Source organism: Thermobia domestica, chromosome 1 (genome assembly GCF_964235325.1).
Source record: "Thermobia domestica chromosome 1, izTheDome1.hap1.1, whole genome shotgun sequence".
NCBI classification, from domain to species: Eukaryota; Metazoa; Arthropoda; class Insecta; order Zygentoma; family Lepismatidae; genus Thermobia; species Thermobia domestica.
The window spans coordinates 196,757,087-196,781,370 of NC_137454.1; the positions used below are offsets into that span (position 1 = coordinate 196,757,087).

The following is a 24,284-nucleotide window of genomic DNA, read 5'->3' on the forward strand; positions in this document are numbered from 1 at the left end:
TATAATAAAAAGGAAAAACAAATATCGAAAAATATTGAAATATCAAAAAAACGAAAATATCAAATACTGAAAACATTGATACGTAAATGTTTCGGTAGTGATGTTTAGATATTCGAAAATATGGATGGATCGATATATCGAAATATCGCACAACCTAGTTAAAATGTAGGTAAGCATGTAGCCACACGTCTCATATATACTCGTTCTCGCATTCTCCAAACAAACGATGCTCAGATACACTGTTTAGTATCAAACTCGTGATTTGACTTGGTCTTCAAAGTAGAATTTCTACCACAGAATTATTGCGGTTTCTGAACCCGCGATAATCGAATTTGTGTACTATTAGTAATTTACTTTGTTATTAAATATGGAAAACAAGTGAGTTCTCTACCTGATCTTTGCTTTTTCATTAAATACAACTCAAGCTCGCATTATGATAAACCAGATACCGTATTGGCCGTAATATAAGCCGAACATTTTATCACCATTTCAATTATGAAAAATTAGGATGTGTCCCCTTCCGAATTGCAATCATTATTATCTCCACATAATGTGTGATCACCCAACTCGTGCAATGCTATTGCTTGAATCGACTGTTTAAATTTGCTAATTTCCTCGTCAGTAAACTCATTTGTTTTGGACCCGACATACATTATGTGGGGACGAATACCGGTTGAAATACTATTTATTCTTGACTTCAGAAGTTTCCGTGCTAGTAAACCACTTTTGCGTGGGAATGCTTTGCTGCTCTCACTAATCACAATGAGTTTCTTTTTTTAAATTTTTAAATGCATGATTTGCACATTCGACTTTTTCACTAACTTTGTTACTAGGGAAAACAACTTCTTCTCTTACCTTTCTTATCGTCGAAGAGTCGCCGTCAGCAATAATATTAGTGCATAACACTCCATGTTCTTCAGCGAGTCACCTTACACCCTCTGTTATAATATCTGATTCCATTGACGACGATGAAGAATTCCAATTTCTGTGGTAGTTGTGCTTTGACTTGTTTTTCCTCCTGTTTAGAGAGTTTGCAAATAACACAATATTTGTTTCTGACGCCCGCATATATTACTGCCTTAGTTTGTTCACCAATAATTACGGCAACGCCGCTCTTGGAATCTAAACCATGTCCATAAGATCTTTTACACCAACCACCATCAACAACAACCGTAATCATGGTATTTCCATTTTCATCAACACTTCCCTTAGTGATGGCCGCAGCCTTTTCTTCTGCAATGGCTTTTTGTATTGCATCTACTTTCAAACTGTACATTACTTCTGCACACCTTGCCTCATATTTCTGGTAGATCGGGTAAGACTTGTCAGGAGCTTGCATAACTCAAAAAGAAAAAAAAAACTTCATTTTGCGCAAACTCAACACCAATCCTGTGCTCCCCAAATTGCATCAGTGAACAGCTTCTTTGTTGGCTGTAGAAACAGATACGTTTTTTTGGACACAATTCTTTACAGCACCTGAACTTTAACACACTGACAGTACTTTATATATAGACGTTTCATGCACCGTATATTCCCCAAATGAACACTGAACAGAATGCTTTTCGACCTAACGAATGTTTTCAACAAATATACTTAGATCAACTAATCTTCGGCTGTTTGAAATTGGCACTTCATTAAACAATTTTTCATGTTCAATTGACAATTCAGGTAGCTTATCTTCAACAGTAGTTCGAGATACTGACACATGAGCTGCTTCAATCTCATTCATTTGAACATTAATCGCTGGACACTCTTGGCGACTTCTTGCAGTTTCTGTTTCAAGTTGCTGTTCCCTCGACCCAGATGGTGCGTTATGTGAAAGTTGTGGAACAACTTCATTTCTTACAGAAGACTGTGATCTGAAAAAAACTATATATGAAATTAGACTTGAGTTGCTGTACTGTAAATTTATCACATACTATTAATGAAATGGAATTCTGAAATCGTTTCGCAAAACATGAAATAGAGAAAATGACAGCTCAGCTGGATCTTAGGACATCTTACACTGTTTTTGTACAGTTGCAGCGTCAATGTCAACACTACCTTCCTTGCAAATATAGAGGTATCTATTTGTAGGAAGTCTAAAGGAAATAATAAATGTATTTTAGTGTTATTTGCATGTTAGAAAGCAGGGTTTCAGGAAGTTGTGCTTAAAGTAAAATAAATGACAATGAAATATAATTACTAGTTTTACATCTGACCACAATTGTACATTTTAGGCTAAAGGAGACGGAGACAGTGAATTAAGACATAATTGATGGAATGAGACCTTGGAGGGAAACGGGAAAGCCACTAGAAAACACACGATGTATTTTACCACAAACTTATGTAAACTGGGATCGAACCAGGAACCCCTGCTCCAAAGGTGAGCGTCCTACCTCTAAGCCACTGTGCCCCCTGATCTATTCACATCAGTTTTAAGTCCCACGGTTATGCTTATGTTTCAAGCAAATCAGCATTGTGCGTTGCTACTTGTGGCCTTCCTATAAGGTTTTGTATTGCTCTATGTTCGCATGTTAGGGGTGTTTGCCCTCTTCATCCCTCACGTTGACCGATACAAAAAGCACGTATGTCTTATTTTGATTCCTTTCTTCACTTCAGGAGTTTCGCAAATCCGCATTGTGTGTTGCTAAGAAAGTGTCGTAGTGCACTATATTCTCATTATAGGGGAGTGTTTGCCCCTTCGAACACCGTGTCTTACTTTTGATTCCTTTCTTCACTGCAGGAGCTTCAGTGCAAATCGGGGTGTGACATTTGGAAAACTTCAAGGGAACAAATGTTGATCGGTAAGAAAAAAAGTGGGGATTTCAATTATTATAAGATATCCATATCTCGAGATCCCTTGGTTTGGCACGTTCGTAGCCTCCCGCAACTAACTCACAGAAATTTGCCGGAAATGAGTATTTTTATTTCTTAGTGTGTCGAAGGGAAAGAAGTAAATAGCTCCATATTATTCAGATAGGCTTTCTTTTTTAAAATAAAATCTCAAGTTTTAGGTAATTGAAATTGGAATAAAAAGTTAAAATGCGGTATATTTGTAGCTTTATGAGGTGCAAGGCCGTAGGCCGAAAAAATGCGGGGATGTCTCGTATAAAACCCTTAGCTAGCCTAAAACTAGTTAGAAATATATCGAAGCGAGAACACTTTTACCATTTCGATAAACAGAAGATCAAAACATTACAAATTTTCTCAAGATCCTACGGATGCATATGTTTTTAGAAAATATTTCCATTGAATTCAGCGTCCTCAAATTAGTATAAAAAGCGCAGTTATTAAATTTATCCAAGCGTGGGCATATTTTACTAGGGGCATGACCTTTAATTCATTATACTCAGTGGTAGAGCATTCACCTCTTGTGCTTGGGATCCTTGGTTCGATTCCAGCTCGTGCCAGGTGAGTTGGTGGATCAGCACTGTGTGCGTGGGATTCCTCGAGTTTTCCTGGTTCCTCCAACTTTCTACATTTCACCATTTCATTCATTTCTCATCATTACAGTCTCCCTTAGCCTGCGTGGCATAACTGTGAGACGTAAAACTAAAAGATTTCATTTTATTTTCATTGTTCAATTATTCAGTAACATAACTTGTAATACACTATCAGAAAAAAATGTTTTGTTGTTTCAAAATACTCTTTTTCTGTCATTTACGGTACAAGAAGTCCCTTCTATCGCAGGAAATGCTATTTTGGGAGTAACAAAATCTTGTCCATGTGTTTTCCCAGTCTTATCTCAAATTTTTAGTCCTCAAATTAAACCCGGATGATTCACTTAATCCATCATCCATATCCTCTACAGTATCATTTCTAAGTCACTGTATATAGTTCCTTTGTCGACAGGCAAGGCCGGGCGGTCCAAATGAATTATATTATGCCGGCAATCGCGAGATATTGCCTGTTGCGGGTTCCGAGCCAAGTTAGGACATAGTTGCGTATGTCCTTTCATCACTTATTTTATTATCACCATTTATTTTCAATAATCATTACCTACATGCACAATCGTGGAACGTCAATCACCATTGCCTACATACACAATCATGGAACGTAGAATTCAACAATAATTTTTCGTACATTCGGGTCCACTATCATTTTCGTACAAGTAATACGTTTTAATTAGTACGTAAATTGTATATAAGATGATCCGCCATGCCATTCTCCCTCTCCAGTCAACTGCATTTGTTGCTGCACAGTCTTTGTGGATGATGGTATTTATCAAAATCGTGTTATTATTGACCTAAGTAAAATGTCATTGTGACGTCTGTAAAGGATTTCAAACATATACCTCCCTTTCAGTGGGACAGAAAAAACATCAAAACACAAATATGTTTTAAACTTTCTACTCACTGAATTATTGCATTCAGATAAGGAATTCTTTGCTAACATCCATAGGAGCCGTTCCAGAATTGCTTCTAGTACAATGCTTATTATTATTATTATTATTATTATTATTATTATTATTATTATTATTAAGGAATATATTTGTCCAGAAGTACCTAGCTAAAACTGCAACTTTGCTTACCAGAGGCAAATGGTTATCGAACTAAATATCTCTTCTAGGTTACCTTTTTTGGTAGTGTATAGAGCAGGGGAAGGAAATTTCACAACTGTTACAGAACACTCAAAACATGGTTACGCTATTGCATTTTTCCATATATATATATATATATATATATATATATATATATATATATATATATATATATATATATATATATGTGTGTGTGTGTGTGTGTGTGTGTACAATAAGCTATCACGTGAAGAATATATTATGCAAATTATAACTTTAACCCCAGAACGCATATGTGGGGTCCGACAACCCATAGAAATAATTCAAGTGCCTTATGATGAAATAATTCTGCATCAAATCTTCATCTTTCATGATCTAATGTCTAAATGTGTTTTTTCTTCTTATGTAATTTGAGCTTTATGCAAACAACAATTACCTAGATTTCTGTTATTTTGTATCAGTATTCCAAGTTTCCATATCTGGGGTCTCTCGGACCCCAAAGGGAAATAATTCTTTGTTTGTAATGCTATACATGAACGTTGTTAGATAAATGCATTTTATTGTCATATAAATCTAGACTTAAATTTTTACAGGTGTTTCATAATTTGTATTGTTGAATTAACTTTATTTTAAATCATAATATTCATCGATCAAACGAAAACTCATCTATATACTTGACTGTAAAGAGAATTCATTGCATTCGTTTTGTCATTTTTTCTTTGTAGCCGTTTCGCTATAAGTTTCCTAGATTATGAACGTATTTATGAACCTTCTTGCTAATAGTAAATCTCTATTATTCATAATTTTAATTGCGTAGGGGAAGTACTCTACTTTGTGACCAGTTAGTGTTACTCTTATACGAGTAAGTGTAATTTAGTGTTAGTTTCAAGATAACGCCGACCAGCCAGTGAAAATGAGTTCAAAAATAAGGAACATCGAAGGTTCAGTGAGTCCAAAATATAGTAACCTTCATGGACGTTGTGTCTAAGTGGCTTGCCGAAGAAGGAATTTTATCTTCTGTGGAAGTCCTCTAAATAGCCATGAGGAAAGTGATGCAAAAGGATACTTCGAAAACGCAGAGGATACGTGATCCGTAACAAATAGTTTAACTGAAACCGAATTTTCTAGTGGCAACGAAACTTGTATGTGGATTCAGAAGCCGATGCATCAAGTATTTTAAGCGGAAGAGTTGGTAGAGTATGATTTTCTACTTCGAAACCTGTTACTCAGACTTGTCAACACACCATGCTTCATACACACCCATACCAGTATGGGGCCTCAAAACGACTACTCCACACCGCAGATGGGAGTATTTTATTACATAAGTTGTGTTTGATCAAATTTTATTGCACAAACCTTAAAGCGAGAAGCATAGCTTCAGAAAAAAGGAAAACAAGGTAAAATGTTACTGCTATGAAGATAAATGCAAATATTTAGGTGAGTTCTATACTTCTTACAATAAAAATACCGAATATTTTTGTTGTTAAAATGAGTGTGGATATGTCAAAATAACATAAGTACTACTAGCACATAATGCTTTTGTGTTGTAGTGATCGAAACAAGCAATTATAATTAATTCAACTGAAATAGCCGGCTGGGATCTGCTAGATCCCACCTATGCAAAAGTGAAAAGCTTTTTGGGTGTGAGTTCTAGGGTTAAAAACTAACACCTACCTCTCTTCAAGCTTTCTTCTTTTGTCCTTCCAATATCTTTGAAGAACAGGTCCTTGGCGAAATTTTTTCTTTGGCAGTTTTGAATAATGAATTCTCGACCGTTTTCTTCTTACACATGTATTACTATTTTGCAGTTCGCTATCCATCACAATAGGTAAATCCTCTTTGATTTCTATGTAAACTTTTCTCAGTTGATACGAGAAATAAGCGAGTTTGCTCTACACTATTCAATTCAAAACTATTTTTATAAGATGAACATTTCTTTCACTTGAAAGGAGCACAGACAGATTTTCTGAACATTCGTACGTCGTTAGCTCTAATACGCCTCTGCAGGTAACGATTCGCCGAGATGTTTATGTACAATCAATGAAATCTTTATGATCTACGAAGAGAGAGAAAAGAGACTTTGCTCTTATCTGCTGTCAGTCTGCAATCCATCGGTTTCTTTGTCCGCGGGGACAACCCAAAGTTCACGCACGTGATCTAGCGGGGCAGAAAACGAAAGAAATCTACCTGCTTAGCCTCGTATCTGCTGTTCTGCGTTGTTGCAACATGAAGACCATAAATTAAACGTCTTTTAAATGGAAGAAAATTTTTAATTAGCGCGCTCTTATATTAGCTTAACAAGAAAAAGTAAAAGTGAACATGCAATATTAATACTAACAACCATTTGGACGAATTTCGAAATGTAGAAAATAAATAGTTTTCGTAATATTTTTGGAAGGAGATATGCCATGTTATTATATAGGGAAATCCCATCCCATTCTGAGTGTTGGACACAGCTTTAATGTCGCACTGTTGTGGCTGTGAATAGTGCTCGATGTCAGATCCTTGCCGCTCTATGCACTCCTCTTAATAATGTTCATTATGTGAGCATTCAGCTTTTTGCTTGCGCGTTCCGCATTAGTGCTGTAGTTTGCCTTTATGCAGAAAACAAATCATCTTTATACCATCGGCGTGCGAGACTCCTCAAAAACTATACACTTCACGTTGTATTCCTGACATTTTCTGTAATTTTCCATTACACGGTGTCGGGTTTATGACCAATACGCAACACATTGTCGGGCTACATGCCAGTGGTGTATTCGTGTGTATGTGACCTTCAGTCTAGACGTATTTGTATGCCGTCTCTCTGCTACATGTTTTTGCTCTTGCATCATCAGTGCTAACTCCACCACGGCTTGATCTTCTGCTGTTATCATAGCCAACAGCAAAGAAGTACCCAGGAACACCAGCAAGAGTTCAGAACATTACTGGAATAATACACCAATTCAATATATTTTACAAAAATGGATCAAAAAAGTGAGAAGTCCTTTGGCTGTACTTTCGGTACAGATGAGGACAGTTTGAAATATTATCACTATATCCCGTGTTCAGTGTTTGCTGCTGAAATAATAGCAGTTAGGTTCATTCTCGATCATGGGCTTTAGTTTTAGGTGGTCGTGTGCTTATCTACGTTCACTAATAGAACTTGATAATAAGCGTACAAATAATCTTTATTAAACATCCAACAATAGGGCAAGGCATTCTTGAAAGTCGCCAACCGGATCTTCTTCAAAATTTTATCGTCTTTGTGTGCTGGCTGTCGGCATTCTTGGAAACTAAAATCGACATAGGATTCAAGAACGCTGCATTGACAGGATATACAGTAGCACTCTCTCGAGTGTTGTGATCTCTGTACCTATTCCATCCAACGAATGCACTCTCCGTGACAAGCGGATTTAAACCAAGGCGAAAGAAAATAATCTTCGCACACTAAGATCATCCCACTGAGTATTCGTAACAATCTAATAGAATGTCAATAACTTAGATCTCAGAGAACGTTTATGTTCACCTAATCTTAATTAGGTTTTAGTGGATAGTGTGGTCTTTAGTGCCATATTTACACTTTATTCGTAAGGTTAAAATAGCCCACCCTGAATTGTTTCTTTTTTCATTAATTAAATAATAAGTAATTTTATTAAATAACAAATAATCAGTTAAAAGCTGCTAATTTTGTAATCAACCACTCCATCCAGTTTTAACAGTTCTACTAAGTAGTAAAATACTTGGTTACTTTGCCTTTCATTTCAATATAAAAGAGGCATTAGAAATTTGAATTATGTGGTTCAAGTGAGTAATGAAATGATAGTTTAATAAACAATAATGCCATGACCGGGACTCGAACCTGTGACTGGCACATCTTTGCTTTGTACTCAAGATCCATAAACCACGTGGCTGTTTCCCCCACTGTTATATACAGATTGCTGTTTCTCTGTTCAATGTAAAGGGCATGATATAGAAGACATAAGAAATAAACGTAATGATTTAAATAACAAATAAAGGTTTCTAAGTTGGGTACTAAATTATCACTAGGGCCCGGATTTATATGTATTAAGAAACCTGAAAATATCAGCACAAATGTTCTATAACAGCCGACTTACTGATTTCAGACTTTTGTTTTCCCTACAGTGTATAATATGCCAAACTAAACACTAGATACTAAACAAGGCTGTGGTAAAAGTATATAAAAAACAATGACATAACAGCTTCAACACATTATCTGTGTCTTCTTCAGAGTTCCACTCCTGGCCACTTTGGAGTTGATCACCTCTTATATACAGGTACTTTCAGGAGATATACTTTTAATTAGGCTCCGTTCCTTCATTAAATAGTAACACTTGGGTCTTTCCACTTTCACTTGTTCAGCTACACACTACCCAATTGAAAGTGTACACTTTTGCTAAATGTATTCTTGTCACATAATTATCCTTGTTATTTTCCCTTATTAATTTGTTCTCTTTCTGTCTTCTTCCTTTCTTTTTCTTTAAGTAAAATATTCTGCCATTCTTTATTTATCGTAAATCTTTCATTCTAATTCATCACTTTGTCTCCTGCCTTCTTTCCGCTTTCCCCCAATGCCCTGTTCTCTACTTCTATAATCTCTACTCATTCTCACCGTATCCTGTACTTTGTGTCATTCAAATGCTTATATATTGAGTTGTCCGTTTACAATCATGCATCATCCTTGTGCTGCTTTATCCTTTCTTCCACCTTTTTTTTTGTTTCTTCTATGTAAATTTTGCTATACTCTGCGCATCCCACTACATCACCTCCTTTGATTTTTGTTCATTATTGCTATTCTCTTGGTTTTTGTGACTACTTCATTATTTAGCTTCCTCCTTTCCTGTATGTTCTAATTCCAATCTTCCGAGGTATCCTTTTATTTTTTGTTCCTTTGCCTAGGCTCTCTATACAAAACCATTTTTTGTTCTTGTCCTCTTCCTCCTCCCTCTCTTGCTACATTTCTTCTTACTGTATGTTATTCATTGCGTTCATGTCGGCTTAGATGTACCAAGGACTTCTTTAAATCTCTTTTCCTCTCATCTTCATCTGTATCTAGGTCTCTTATTCTTTCCTCCATGCTTTTTATTTCTGCACCACATAAGCCATAATTTGCGTCGTAGCAAGGTACAAGCATTTTTCTGGTTTCCCAGGCTGAAACGGTCGCGTTGGTTGGAAAGGATAAATTTGTTTCCGCATATCAAAGTTCTACATCAACTGACTTGATGGAGGCAAACTCTAGCTTGGATACAGTTCTGTGGGTATTTCGCATTTGTGTTCACTTTACTTTCTAACCAGAATATCGGTTACTGCACCAAGTCTTAAGTCCTAACTTTCTTTTCCAACACAAAGGGAAACAATGATCAGTAGTGGAGCACTTACCTCTAGTGTGTAGGGTCCCTGGTTCGATCCCCGGGCAAGTAAGTTTGTGGTGGACAACATCGTGTCTCTATTTTCTCGGAGTACTCCCGTTTCCTACCATGTTTCCATTCCACAATTTTTAATATTACTCACTTGGTTTAATCATTCGTCTCCCTTAGTCTAAAGGGCATAATCATGGAACGTTAAACTGACACATTTCACTCTTTTTCAACACAATTTCAGATTTTACATTCACTTTTCAACATCACGGGCCACTTCCATTTTTTTCCTCTCTCTCTCTGAACAAGGTCAGTATTGTTACAAACTACAATTCCCGAGCGCGAAATAGGCACAAATAGAAGCTAACGTTGAGTTAAGCATTTTCGAGCTCAGTTGAACCTAGTGCTAGTGAATAATTTATCACAAAACCTACTTATAAAACTTTACTTCTCATTCTAAGCTAAGGGAAAACATATATTTCCGTCTAAAAAAGAAATGTAATTAAGATTGATCCTAAGCCTTAAAAGACATTTAGTTATTTGTTCGTAATTACAACTTACGTGATTTCCCTGTCTGTAAGTTCAAATTTTGATAATGTACAGAAAGTGTGTGTTGAAAATTTAAGATAAAAGAATAAATTTCGAAAAGCTAATATTAATAGAGATCCTGGTTTAATTTAATAACATTTGAAATGTACTTGTTCGTAATTACATTAGAAACTTATTTGTTCGTATTAAGAAGTAATACTGTAATCTCCTTGTCCGTAATTTCAGATGTTGATAATGTAGAGAAATTATACGTTGAGCATTCAAAACAAACAAATTTTAAAAAGCTATTAGTGCTAGAGATCCGGATTCGAGTCCTCGCGGAAGCTCATGTGGTTCAGATCCCATAGCCTCGCTGTTGATCATTATCGATTATAAAGTAATGTTAATTGAAATACCAACTTGGGTGTATTTATTTCACATTCTTTACTAATTAAATAATGTATATTGCTAGTAATTATGGAATTCAGGGCGGCGCGGTGGCTCAGTGGTAGAGCGTTCACCTGCGGTACTTGGGATCCCTGGTTCAATCCCAGCTCGCGCCGTGTGGACTTTGTGGTGGACAAACACCGAGCTCGTGGGTTTCCTCGGGGTTCTCCCGTTTCCTCCCACTTTCTTCATTCCACCATTTTCACTCATTTTTCATTATCACCGTCTCCTATAGCCTCACCTGCATAACTGTGGGACGTTAAACTTAAAAGATTTCATTTTGTGGAATTCAGTTAGTATTTCTGTAGGTAAGATATTACTAAACAGCAATATAAAATTACATTTCTGTATTCCACAAATAACAGTATTTCCTTAAAGACGAGAAATCAGGTATAGTTTACATACTGTATGCTTGAAATACGTTAACTTTTTTTTTAAGTTAAAATATATTTTCCGTGGGGTTGTTGATACCAATCCAGGGCACATTTTAACTACACTTAACATCGATGGTGAAAAGTGCAACGTATCTAAAGATCTAAATTCTTGATTCCCTGTGACTTTCTGTCAGCAAAAACTAACTTACTGGTTGACAAGATAGAAATAGCGCTGATTTATTAGTAGTGATTTATATTTTCGTAATTATAAGATCGTTAAACATGTATATAAACAGAATTGTTATAGTAGTTAAATTAACTTTTAACGATATTTTATGTTTATTGACGTTGATTAATTTATCTTGTAATCAGTTGCTTTTGCTTATATTTTAGGACCGAAATTAAAGATAAGGAGCTTAAGGCTCAAATTAAAATTGAAAATTTGTCTGATCTAGTGTACCAGTCTCCAACAATTGGTAGCTATAAAAGTGAGACTGCTAATGTATTAAAAGATGCTGAGAAAATGTTTTGTCAGAAAACTGGTCTTCCTTCACGAAGTAGAGAGGTGAACTTTGCATGCTACCATTGTGGTAAGATGTTTAAACGGAGAGACGATTGTGTCCTTCATATAAAATCACATTCTTCTTTTGAAAAGATAATTGAATGTGGAGAATGTGGACGTCAGTTTCAAAGAAATTACGGCTTCAGTTTTCATTTACTTTCACATTGTGCTGCAAGGATATTTCCTTGTCCTCATTGTGAAAAGTTGTTTAGAAGCAGATTCCAACTTACTGTTCACATTAGAAGCCACACAGGAGAAGTTCCATATTCGTGTGGTCTTTGTAATAATTCATTTTCTCATAGAAGCAATCTTTTAAGACACATTAAAACTGTTCATTCCACTATGGAGAAACGTTTTTCGTGTTCCGTATGTCAGAGGAAGTATCATGGTAGGTGTGATCTTCGGAAACATATGTTGTTACATTCAAACGAAATGCCTTTCTCTTGCTCAGAGTGTGGGAAAAAGTTTAAGTTAAGGGACATTCTTTTGCAACATATGAAATCTCATTCAATGTCGAAAGTGAAACCTTTTGAATGTCATGAATGTTCGAAACGATTTGATACTAAGTCTTCTCTTGTACAACATATGAGAAGTCATTCTGGTGAAAAACCATATCACTGCGTAAATTGTAATATAAGTTTTACGTTACAAACTAATCTAAGACATCACACTTATCGTGTACATTCAGGTAAAAGACCTTTCCATTGCGCTGAATGTGGAGAAAAATTTCTATACAAGCATGAGCTTACTCAACACGTAAGAATAGCACATCTTCAAGAGAGAAGAAGAAGAGATTTTCCGTGTTGTAAATGTGGAAAGAGATTCTATTCTAAGTCAGGTCTTGTCTGTCACATGCAGCGACATGAAGGAAAGATGTTTACTTGCGACAAATGTGGAAAACGAAGTTCTACGAAATATGACCTTTTGAAACATATGAAACTTCATTTACCGTTAAGTAGTAGTTCTACATTCAATTGTGAGGTTTGCAAAAGTAAATTTCGGGGTAAAAAGGAACTACTTTTTCATATAAAGAATCATTTTGGATTAAAAACTTTTACTTGCATTATTTGTAACAAAGAGTTGTGTTATAAAAGGACTTACTGGGCACACATGAAACTAGTTCATGAGGGGATTAAGCCATTTCAGTGCTTAATTTGTAAACATAAGTTTTCACTGAAGTCAAATCTCAGAACTCATATGCGGAGACATATGCGATTATCACCTGGTAGTAAGTAAAATCACAATATAATATCTTCTAAACTGGAAGAAATATTTCTTCTTAAATGTTTTATTGAGTGCTACATTGTACAAAATTCGAAACGATAATGTTAGTTATATATGTATGTTTTGCATATTATGAGAGGTTTTCTTTTGAATTTGTAATTATAATAACGAGTTGTATAATATAGGTACCAGGTTACTGAAAGTTAAATTTCTGAGCTCAAGGTTAATTATTGGGAAGGTTGTAATCTATATTTGAAATAATTGAATTTTAAATCAAAATGACCCAAGTATTCGTATGCAACAGAAAGATTTTTGTAGAATAGTTATACTGGAGAAATGTTACAATAAATTGTACTCCATACATTTAAGATACAGAGTTGTAATAATGACAAATAAATAGGAAGTCTTTTTTTTTCACTATTTTACTTTTTATTTGTTGTACCATCTTTATCCAAATAATACATTATTGATCTAACTACGTCATAAAAAAATACCTATTTGGAAAAAAAATAATAATTCGTTAACCTCTTTTAATTGTTGATTTCACTATATAGACAATAATATCTATAAACATACTGCTCGTATAAATATGTTAACTATATTCCGAAGTGTAACATCAATATATTGAGAAATAACAAAATGCGTTATTTTTTAATTAAAATACTTCAATAATATGTACCATCATTTCATATAAATAATTTCATTTAGATGATTAATTCTATTCGAGTGTGGCAAAACATATATCAAATTTTTACAGGAGAGTAAATTACTACCTTCTAAATTAAATTTAAAAGACTTTCAGTTTACTCATGAAAATCATACATATATATGCTGTCAATTAGGAAATTTTAAATTAAGCCAATATCTACTTTTTCCAGTGACATACTATATTTTGGCATCGTATAGATTTTATTCATCAGGTTGCAATTTGCTTTCCTTAAAAATATACATGCGATGTTTTGTCGTCCTCATAAGTATAATTCAATCTATTAATTAACTGTTCGTTTATCATAGTGTAATACACATTTCCACATTTAGCATTGTTCACATGAACATAATAGTGTTTAGATTGTAGTTTAGATCATCGAAATTTCGTCTGTAATATCATTATAATCCGGAATTCAAATTTTTCATAACTCAAAAGATAGTGTACATATCTTCCCAAAACAGTAAATTTTCGCAACTTAAGGAATAGTAAGAACGACACAAGTAAATAAGAGAACTTCTTGAGGACAAAGAGAAATTAACATCAAAACTATTGAATCTGTGTTTGCAGAGGACCTTAAGTCCATCTTGTGTACCTTTGAAATGTTGAAGAAACACTATTACAGGGCTGCAGACCTTTCTTCTGCCCATGCCATAGTTCAATGTTGCATCTACAACTTTGTAACACCATCTATACTTTCTATACCCCGAGAACCGCATTTGAACATAGCCAGTTGCGTAAATTCGCCGGGGCAATGCCCCACGGCCCCAGAGGTTTCGGGGCACTCGATTCCATCGAAGTAAATTAAAAATGCAATTTCAAAATTCAGTCTGTCACAAAATGTATTTTGGGAAAACGAGAAAAATATACTGACAAAATGTGATAATGATGCTACATTTCTCGACCTTTCTGCTTAGTACGTGGTGACGGCCTTTTTTTCAACGAAGACTACCCGCGATGTGTGTCATGTTAAAGATTACTTGGAATAAGCTCCTTGAAATAACAGCAGCAGGGGTTAGGATTTAAACGAGAAAGACCCTATTTTACGGTTTGTTGCCTTCCGGATTGATTGTTACCAAGGATTTCCTCGTTCCACCCTCCGCCAGGACGGGGAGGTGTTGTGAGTAGACACCTGTAATGTCAGCATCTAAAAGGAGTTTTATCATTTCGAGGTCAATGCCTCCTGCAGTCTGCACACCCTGACCGCGAGACCTCTGAGTCAGCTAAGTTCATTTCTATCCTTTTTCTAAAACTTGTAGATATTAAAGCCTGCCCCAAAATGTCCTGGAGTTTGTAATTCTGCGATTAGTTTGTCTTTATGTGGTTTACACAAGAGGCCACGCATCGCTAAACCCTAGGTGGGTAGTAAATGTTAACGACGCATTTCGTGGTTCAATTTTGATACGTTTAGATGGTACGAAATTATTGCTAAACGATGGGTAAACTAAGTGGCGCAGCAAAGCGTAGAAGAAAGACAAAAGAGGAGGTGAAGAGAAAATATATGGAGATTCATTCCTTTTTTACGACTGTTCCAGTAAATACGAGGAGTGATTTTTCATTAGCTTCTGGTAAGTAAAGAATTATACAGGGGAGCTCGTTACTATATAGAAAAAAAGGTAAATACTTGATGTCGATGATGCACAGTTCTGGCCGAAGAAGGGCATCAAATCAAGACATCCTCTTGAACTTCGGTTAAATGCAACTGATTTCGGAGTTTCGGAGGTGTCCAAAGCGTGGAACAATGAATTTCAGAGCAATATATTTGAATATATATCTTCAAAGGAACTGTCAAATCGACAGTGAATTGATTGTCGGTTCTTCAGTCACTTTTTGGATATCCCTTGCCCATGCATTGCAGAGCCTTGAAGCGCATTTACAAGTAGACCAGGTACTAATTTCAATCTGACGTTTTAAGCCGCAGTCTCTACACTGGATAGTGTTTGAAATATAGGCTCTGAAATTCATTTTACCACGCTTTCGGTACCGTCTATCTCCGAAACTAGTGGTATCAATCTGACCAGCATCGTTTCCACTCTGACTTTTTCTAATATGGTCACACGTTCACCCTATCCTTTTAATTGAGATAATCGATAGTTTTTTTAAGAAGAATTTTAAGTGAAAGTCAAAAGAACAAAAAGCATCCGTAAAATGAAGTTCTAATTGTTATTGTAAGATGAAATCGTTGTTTAATCATGCATATTAAGCTCTGACTTACGTACGTCAAAAGTGTATGTACAAAAGCCATGTTGAAATATTGTGACTTACACTGTTTCTGAAAGGTATGGCGGAGTACGAGAAACGTATTTGCCAAGTCCATATTGTGAAAAAGAACGTAGATTGTATTAAAACACACTAATGTATCTATAGCGAACTAGCTCAGTGGGTAAAGCGTTGGTTTCGCATTCGGGAGGTTGAGGGTTCGAGCCCCGTTGCCGAATATTCTAATCAGGGATTCGAAAGTTCTTAGTAGGTTTAATGAAATTTATTTATTTATATAAATTTCCCAGGATTAAGGTTATCTTTTCTTCTGTCTGGTTAAAAAATATTTTACAAACAATATGCAATTTAAAAACTATAAATGCTATTAAAATATGTACCTCAAAGAGGTACTGCTAGATGATATACTTGTATGTCAAAAATAAAAAGGTGATTATATGACCAACATATTACCTTTTCTGAAGAGGCTCCCTGGCCAATGTCTGCCCCGTGGCCCCGCCTCGCCTTGTTACACTACTGAACATAGCCTTAGAGAATCGGAAACGTTAATGAACCAAATTTCAGAAAAATGTGACTTACGTGCTTTCTGGAATTATTGATTGTATTAACTTTCGATACAATTTCAGTTTTGATAAGTTACAAAAGGAAACACAAAACCTAATCATTAATAGTTTTATATATGAAACAAATAAGAGATAAAATTGAATATTTCGAATTAAGTTCTTAATACGTTTTTAACTTCGGTTTTCAGCAAATATTAGTAAATTCCGGATTATTTTAATTACGTTGCACATAGTTTGCATAGATTCATCAAATTCGGGATTCTAAATGTGAATAGCAGGAAATCTGTGAATAGTTTTTTCTGTTATAACAAATGCTATGGTACTCCAAAATATGATTATCATTCATATTTACATCAATTCGTTCAAGAATATTGACAGCGAAGAGGGTTACGTCGTGTGCCGTACACATGTGGATTTATGAAACCAAGGAAAACTTTTGGTGATTATTCTCCAGCAATGATGATGTCATTTCTCTCTCTTCGTTCTTATTTTCAAAGCTGTATTCAAAAACGGAATTTACTAGGAATGCGACACTCCTACTGTTGCACAATAGGGAGCAAATTATACATTTCTTATACAGAGAATCAACATTCTTATTTTTCTCTAGTTTGCTGAGAGCGGAAAGAGAATATATGTACTATGATCTTTCGCAGGTCAAAATATAGTTCCGGAGGCAAAATATCCTGCCTACTCGGATCTTCGGAACCTCAATGCCTTAGAAAGGACTATTGAACGAAAGTAACAATGTAAGGAAAGCCGTTAGATAAAGGAAGACAAGAAAAAGCAGACGGTTTAGGATAGGAATTTGGAACGTATATACCATGTTACCGGAAGAAAATCAGTAAAATATAAAGAAATAAAGCAAAATAATCTAGGTATTTTAGGAGTTTATGAAGTTAGATGAGAAAATAATAGGGAATTGAGGAGCGAAAGATATAGAACGTCTTACCGAGATAATGAAAAGGATGTGGGTATAACTCTTGGTAAAAATTTAAAGAAATGATATTGAAGTAAAGTTTATTGATGATAGAGTTGTGATGTTAAGAGTTACAGGAAAAAGGAAGGCCCTAGTTATGAACAGACATACGAAATATGCATGCAAAGCTCAGGAAAACCTCATTCAGGGTGGCTGGCCTGAATAGGCATTTTACACTTTTTCGACCGAGTGCCCCTACCGGAAATCGAACCCGGGACCGTCAATTTAGAAACATAATAACCAAGTGACCTCAATGTGTGCTTTGGCAAAAATAAAAGATAAGAATACAGGGTGTGTCCAAGAAGTAACGAGAGTATGTCTATAAACAGGAATTTATTCATCCAATTTTAACAACTCAAAATTCTTCAAAATAGCCCCTTTAGGCGTAGATGCACCACTGCCAGCGCGATTTCCATGACTCTTTCGTTCCCTGGAAGTCAGGTTCCGAAATGCCTTCTAAAGATTTGGTTACGGCCTTCTGGATGGCGGCAACGTTATCAAAATAACGACTTTTTAGGACGATTTTCACTTTGGGGAACAGGAAAAAGTCTACTTTACCTTCCACAACCTCCACCACTTCACCGCATACGTCAACTCGTCGTTCTTTTTGTTTATCACTCAACACTTTTGGTACCAATGTTGCATAAACTTTTCTCATGTTCAAATTCTCGGTTATAATGTTGTGTACTGTTGACTTGTACATGTTAAGTTCTTCTGCTATTAATCGCAGACTCAACCGACGGCCAGAGTCCAAGAGTTTTTTCCCCTTTGACACGTTTTCATCCGAAGAACTCGTCGAAAGGCGTCCAGATCAATCTTTGTCCTCAACTGTCTCCCGCCCGTCTTTGACGTCCTTATGCCAGGGGAAAACCTGGGCTTTCGACATAGCATTGTCTCCGTAGGCCTGCTCAATCAAGGCAAGAGTTTCTGAAGCAGTTTTGCCCAAGCGAACGCAGAATTGATGGCATATCGCTGCTCTATCATCCGCTTTATTTTTCACTTTTTATCCCGTGATCAAAATAAAAAAAAACGCTTTGCGCAACTATCGATCCTCACTGCTCAGAAGCGACTGGCGTGCACTGCAAAGCTTAGGTAACACCTCCACCACCGATACCACGCATTGACAATAGTCTGGTGGTGACTGGAGCGCTGCGCAGCAGTGAGTCTGATTACTTCTTGGACAAACCCTGTTTAAAAATATCTGGTGGCATTGTAGGTGAAAAATAATACGTGGATCATTTTTAAAACTGGAGAAAGAAGAAATAGTAGCATCAATATTTAAGATGCCTAGTATCAAAAGCCGCCAAATCCATTTTTTTTTTTACCGAAATTGAGTTATATATCGCTTGTTATGTGTTTGATCTAAAGGAATTCCATGGAAACAGAATTTTATTCAAAAGCTTAATATTTCATACTATAAACCTAGGTCAAATATCGGACTATGTACGTGTGTATGTGGGTCTTCATTGCACGTTTTGCGACACCACTAGAAACTAAGCGAAATGGATATGGCGGATTTTGATACTAGGCTTCTCATTTTATCTTTCAGTTTAGTCACAGTATTTTCAGAAATCATTATTTTAAAAATTCAAAGATACAGTATCAAAAATTTCCGGAAAGTAAAACTAATTGGACAAAACAAACAAGGACATTCACGAATATAAGACGACAGATTTTTTTCAACCAAAGCCTCATTGAAGTTCCATCATTCGAACTCATTCGATCAATCGACAACCAAAGCTTCGAGGGGAAGCGATAATCAGAACATTAATTACAAATTCGGAAAAAAGGAATAAATAGAATTAGTTGCAATGTATGGGTAAAGTATGACAACTTGAATATCGAATTAGCATCCCACGTTGTTGTAGTATTCAAAGGTTTCTTCTTTTGTGTTCTATTTGAGTATTGACTTATATGTAGAAAATAATCATTTCTTTTATTCAGAATATTAATTAATTTCATTATGCATTTCTATTGTTATTTTTATTCAGTTTCTTTCTTTAGTTTCCTTTATATTTGATAATAAATTCAATTAATTTGAGTGAAGAAAAACTACTGGATCAAGAGGAGAGAAGAATAATCAGGAAATGAAAAGAAGCAAGATTTATTTAAATAGTGGGCTATAGATTCATGAACTTAAATTTGATGAACACTGGAATAAGTTATTAAGGAATTTTAAAGACTAATTAAGGGGGCAGACTACTAAATATTTTTGGAAAACTAATAATTTTTCTTTTGCTCGTTTTTCGTAAGTGGAAAGAGGTAATAAGATGTAACTTACCATAATAATAGATAATGTTATTCTACACGTGAGAATACGAATCGGAAGAATTTTCAGTGTTGCCATCCATAGAAATTACAGTGTGATCAGAATTTGAATTATTCAAAAATCTAGGTAAAGGCAGCGACTAGAAAAATGGAGTCAACGGTAATTGATGACTTATCATACTGTCTAGGTTTCTGGTTTACTACTTTTTAAATAATGTTTTTATTTATTTTGTAATAACTTATTTATTTTGTAATAATTTATGTAAGTTTTATAAAATAAATAGAAATATTATTTAAAAAGTACTAAACAAGATACCTAGACAGTATGATAAGTCATCAATTACAGTTGACTCCATTTTTCTAGTCGCTGCCTTTACCTAGATTTTTGAGTAATTCAAATTCTGATCACACTGTAATTTCTATGGATGGCAACACTGAAAATTCTTCCGATTCGTATTCTCATGTGTAGAATAACATTATCTATTATTGTGGTAAGTTACATCTTATTACCTCTTTCCACTTACGAAAAACGAGCAAAAGAAAAATTATTAGTTTTTCGAAAATATTTAGTAGTCATCCGCCTTAAGTTAATTGTACAACGTTTATTTTGAAAATTTAGTATTATTCCGCCTTATGCAGAGTCGTTTTGACGTTTTTAGCGTCATACTAAAAGCATGACTACTGCAGGAAACATATGTTAGTATAACACTTTAGTATGATACTAATCACTTGTCAGAACGACTCGGCATAAGGCCCATTAATTTTTTATTTATATTGTTTATTTAATATTCATGTTTAAGAAGTTATTTGTAAATGTTATTTTGCAGTTTAGATTAAGCATAGTTAGTGATGGATAAATTCCCGAAAAATATTTTCGGGGACATCCCCAAAAATGGGAGTACTCCGGGAATTTATGTACAAACAAAGAAAATTGCATTCTATTACTATTACTATATTATACATTACTCATATAATGTTTTCAAAATAAAATTCGTTTTCATCACAATATGCTTATTACAATTGTCTCCGGAGGATTCTTTAAAATGTATATTCTGAACGGTATTATGACATTTTATTATTATTTTATGCTATTTAGAAACTACGCATACGTTTATGTTTATTTACAATGTGTTTTGTGCGAGTAAATATGTATTAAAAACACTAGGTATAGAAAATCCACATACCTTTGCACCGCTATAAACAATTTAAATTCAATATATAAGTGGATTTTCTAAACTTCATCCCGTGCAGTTTTACTATACGGATTTATAGTATAAGCAGTAATAGGAGTAGAAGTAGTGTTAGGGGTGGCAGTACGGGTAGGAACGGGTTAGAAGCCCCGCAGGAGTTCGTTGGGTTCTGTTCTCGACATAAAATGGCCAAGTTAAAGACTTCCGAAAATTTTTCCGTACATTTTACCATCTGTGGATCCGTACAGTAAAACTGTACCCTTCATTTTACCACTAACATCATAATCATATTAAAATTTTAAATGTTATAAACAATTCAGATTGGTAACTGCTAGAAAACATACTTAGTCTCTCGAAAAATTCATGAGGTTGACAGAGGAAGCATATATACAGAATGTTGATTTGAGATACACAGTGCTTTGTTTCTGTGTTCTTATAGTGTACTATTAAATCTGAAATTTAATAAGATAGGCCATTTCCAAAAAATATACACGGTGTTATAAAAATTCGCCAACAAAGTTTGGTAGATGAATACACACGTAAAAGGAAGCATACACATCCTAATTAACACAGGTTCGGAAACAGCGGTACTAATGAAACATTTTGAGAAGCAACCTTAAGTTTGATATGTAAACATTACATTTTAAATGTATATGTATTTACGACTACAAGAGATTTCTTTATTCAATATCTGATTCTTTATCAGAGAGCGAAATTCGAATCAGAGACAGCAGGCAGACCGGCACGCATTTTCGCCAATCCAAAGAGGTTCATCCAATCCATAGTAGAAGTAGCACTCTTATTGGCCACGTACCGATGACGTCACTAAGTTTCAAGTTCAACCTGCTATTATGCTTGTTGCTTTCGTTTCTCTGTTTTGTGCCTATGCGTGTTTAAAAGAGAGAGAAAAGGCTATCAATATTAATGATTGTGAAATACTTTGTATTATAAATCTTCATTTATATTCACTTTTTACGCAGTACAAATATGTTATCCTAAGACTTTGTCCAAATAAAAGTTTTAGAAAACTTACTACACATAAATGTTATTACTGTCCACAATGTTCACATATTTATTAGATCACATATTAGATGACAGTACTCACAATGAATAAACTAGATTTTCCAGAAATCGTCCACTTTGTAATACACTTTGTTCTTTCGATTTAAAATTTACATACAGAAGTTGGGTGATGCAACACTTGATGATGCAAAAACTAAAAACGTCTTGGCCTGTTACCATGCAGGCTTACAAAATTTTTTTCTCTAATTAACTATACATTACACGATTCAGTTTGCCTTCATTTGCATTCGTAAGTCTAGTTTACAAGTACAAATATTTTGCGGCAAGAACATTGTAGTGTCGTTATTGATAAGCTATGCTCAGTTCAATTGCACGAGAAATACACACCCAGGCGCGGATCCACTAAATTCCAATCTAACGAACATGAGCTTCCGTAGGGTATCGACCCTAAAATCATGAGTTTGGCGCCGGTGGGGTGCCACTCAGTCGAAAATGTATATTTCAAATCAACTTGAAGATGAAAAAAATTTTTAGCAATAACCAGAAACTTTTTTTTTCTTGATGTGGAATCCACTAATACAAATAGAAGAGAATAGAATTAGATTTTTTTTTGTAATAGCAAATCTGAACACACTACAACTGAGAAAATGAAACCAGACGAGACTTATAAAACTATTAAACGAAATGAGAAACTTTTCTTTTCTTTTTTTTTTTTTGAATTGATTGAGATAATTTTAGTTTAGCGTCTATTTCAGCAGCAAGACTATATGAGACGTGGACCTACTGATTAACGTGGAATCCGAACCACATGAGCTTCTTTCAATTCATAGTTTTATCTTTTAATAAACAGAAAAATCGAACAGAAAAACTTCCGGTGCTACAAGGAACCAGAGTACGAAGAGTTAAACCTGTTCCCAAAAATTGTAACCTCCGTTACGCAACAAATAATGTTTTTTCTCCACAACGATGTGATATTTCCACATGGGTCTTTATTGTATAAATGGTGCCATGGGTATGTATTGTTTGATCAATAACAACACGGACAGCATAAGTTTTATTTGCATAATATATCACTTTGCAGTAATAAAAGTGTAACCTCCGTTACAAATGGAATAGCGGTAATATAAAAACTCGGTTCTTGAGCATTTTGCTGTATAATTGTCTCTAATGCAACATAGGTAGATTTTTCCAGAAAGTTGTTGGCAGGGGTTCAGTCTCTCCATGTCCCCGCTCTAACTACAGAGACGCTCTCTGGGTTTTCAGCCATATAAACAAAAATGCAATCCTTTAGGCAACATACCCTCACTGTATTTCAATATTTTGATAGCCGATATGCAAGGGGGCCGATTTCTCTGTAAATTGGGGGGAACCATTCAGATACAGAACGTATATATATATATATATATATATATATATATATATATATATATATATATATATATATATATATATATATATATGAAGTTTTTAAGACAAATTGCGCTCAAATTACGCCAAATATTATATACTCATAAATACAATAGGGGTCCCACATCAGCTTTGGAAGGAGACCGGGCCCCTCGACCCCCAGGATCGGCGCCCTTGACGATATGTCGAATCAAAATTGTATTAAAACATACCACTTTTGCCTTTTTTCCACTTTGAACACTGCCTATAATGCAACATAAAGGGATTTTTTTAAAATTTTCTTCAGAGAGTTGGCGGAGGATCAAAGTCTCTCCCCGCCTTATGCAGAGTCGTTTTGACATATGATTAGCCGCATACTAAAAGCCAGACTACTGCAGGAAACATATGTTAGTCCAACTCTTTAGTTTGGCACTAATCACGCATCAAACCGACTCTGCATAAGGCCCTCCGTGTCCTTCCCTCCCGTAACTACAGAGAAACTTTCCAATGGCTTTTAGCCATTATGTAAATTGAAATGCAATCTTTTAGACAATATACCCTCACTGTATTTCAACATTTAGATAACTGAAATGTCGAGTCAAAATCGAAATAAAAAATACCATCTTTCCTTTTTTTCCACTTCGATCACTGCGCTACTGGCTTTAACATACTTGAGTTTTCTTTATCATTAAACGGAAGCATTTATCGTAGCAGATGTGTTGCCAAAAATCTCTATAATATTCTATGGCAACAAAAGTACATGGCCGTTTTACACGGTAGCATTTTGATAAGCATCTTGTCGTGACGTAGCAAACAAATCACTGGAGAAGAACGCTATTGTGGCTCCGAAACTAAAGCGTGAGGTAGCTAAAGCTATAGTGGTTGTAACAGGGGCGGATCCAAGGGGGGAGGCGATCGGGGAGATCGCCCCCCCCCAGAAGAAGAAACTTTCTTATTTTATA

The 24,284-nt window shown here is 35.2% G+C and overlaps 1 protein-coding gene across 8 annotated transcripts in view; it reads left to right on the top strand.

Annotated features, from left to right (window-relative positions):
* LOC145692608 (uncharacterized) overlaps nucleotides 1-13,413 on the top strand; it is a 39,242-nt gene extending 25,829 nt beyond the window's left edge. For all 8 annotated transcript variants that reach the window (XM_081767962.1, XM_081767944.1, XM_081767936.1 and 5 more), the window contains exon 3: nucleotides 11,601-13,413. In XM_081767962.1, coding sequence (XP_081624088.1) covers nucleotides 11,601-13,005 — 1,405 coding nt within the window. In that variant the 3' untranslated portion in view covers nucleotides 13,006-13,413. The remainder of the gene's footprint in view (nucleotides 1-11,600) is intronic.
* The last annotated feature ends 10,871 nt before the right edge of the window (nucleotides 13,414-24,284 follow it).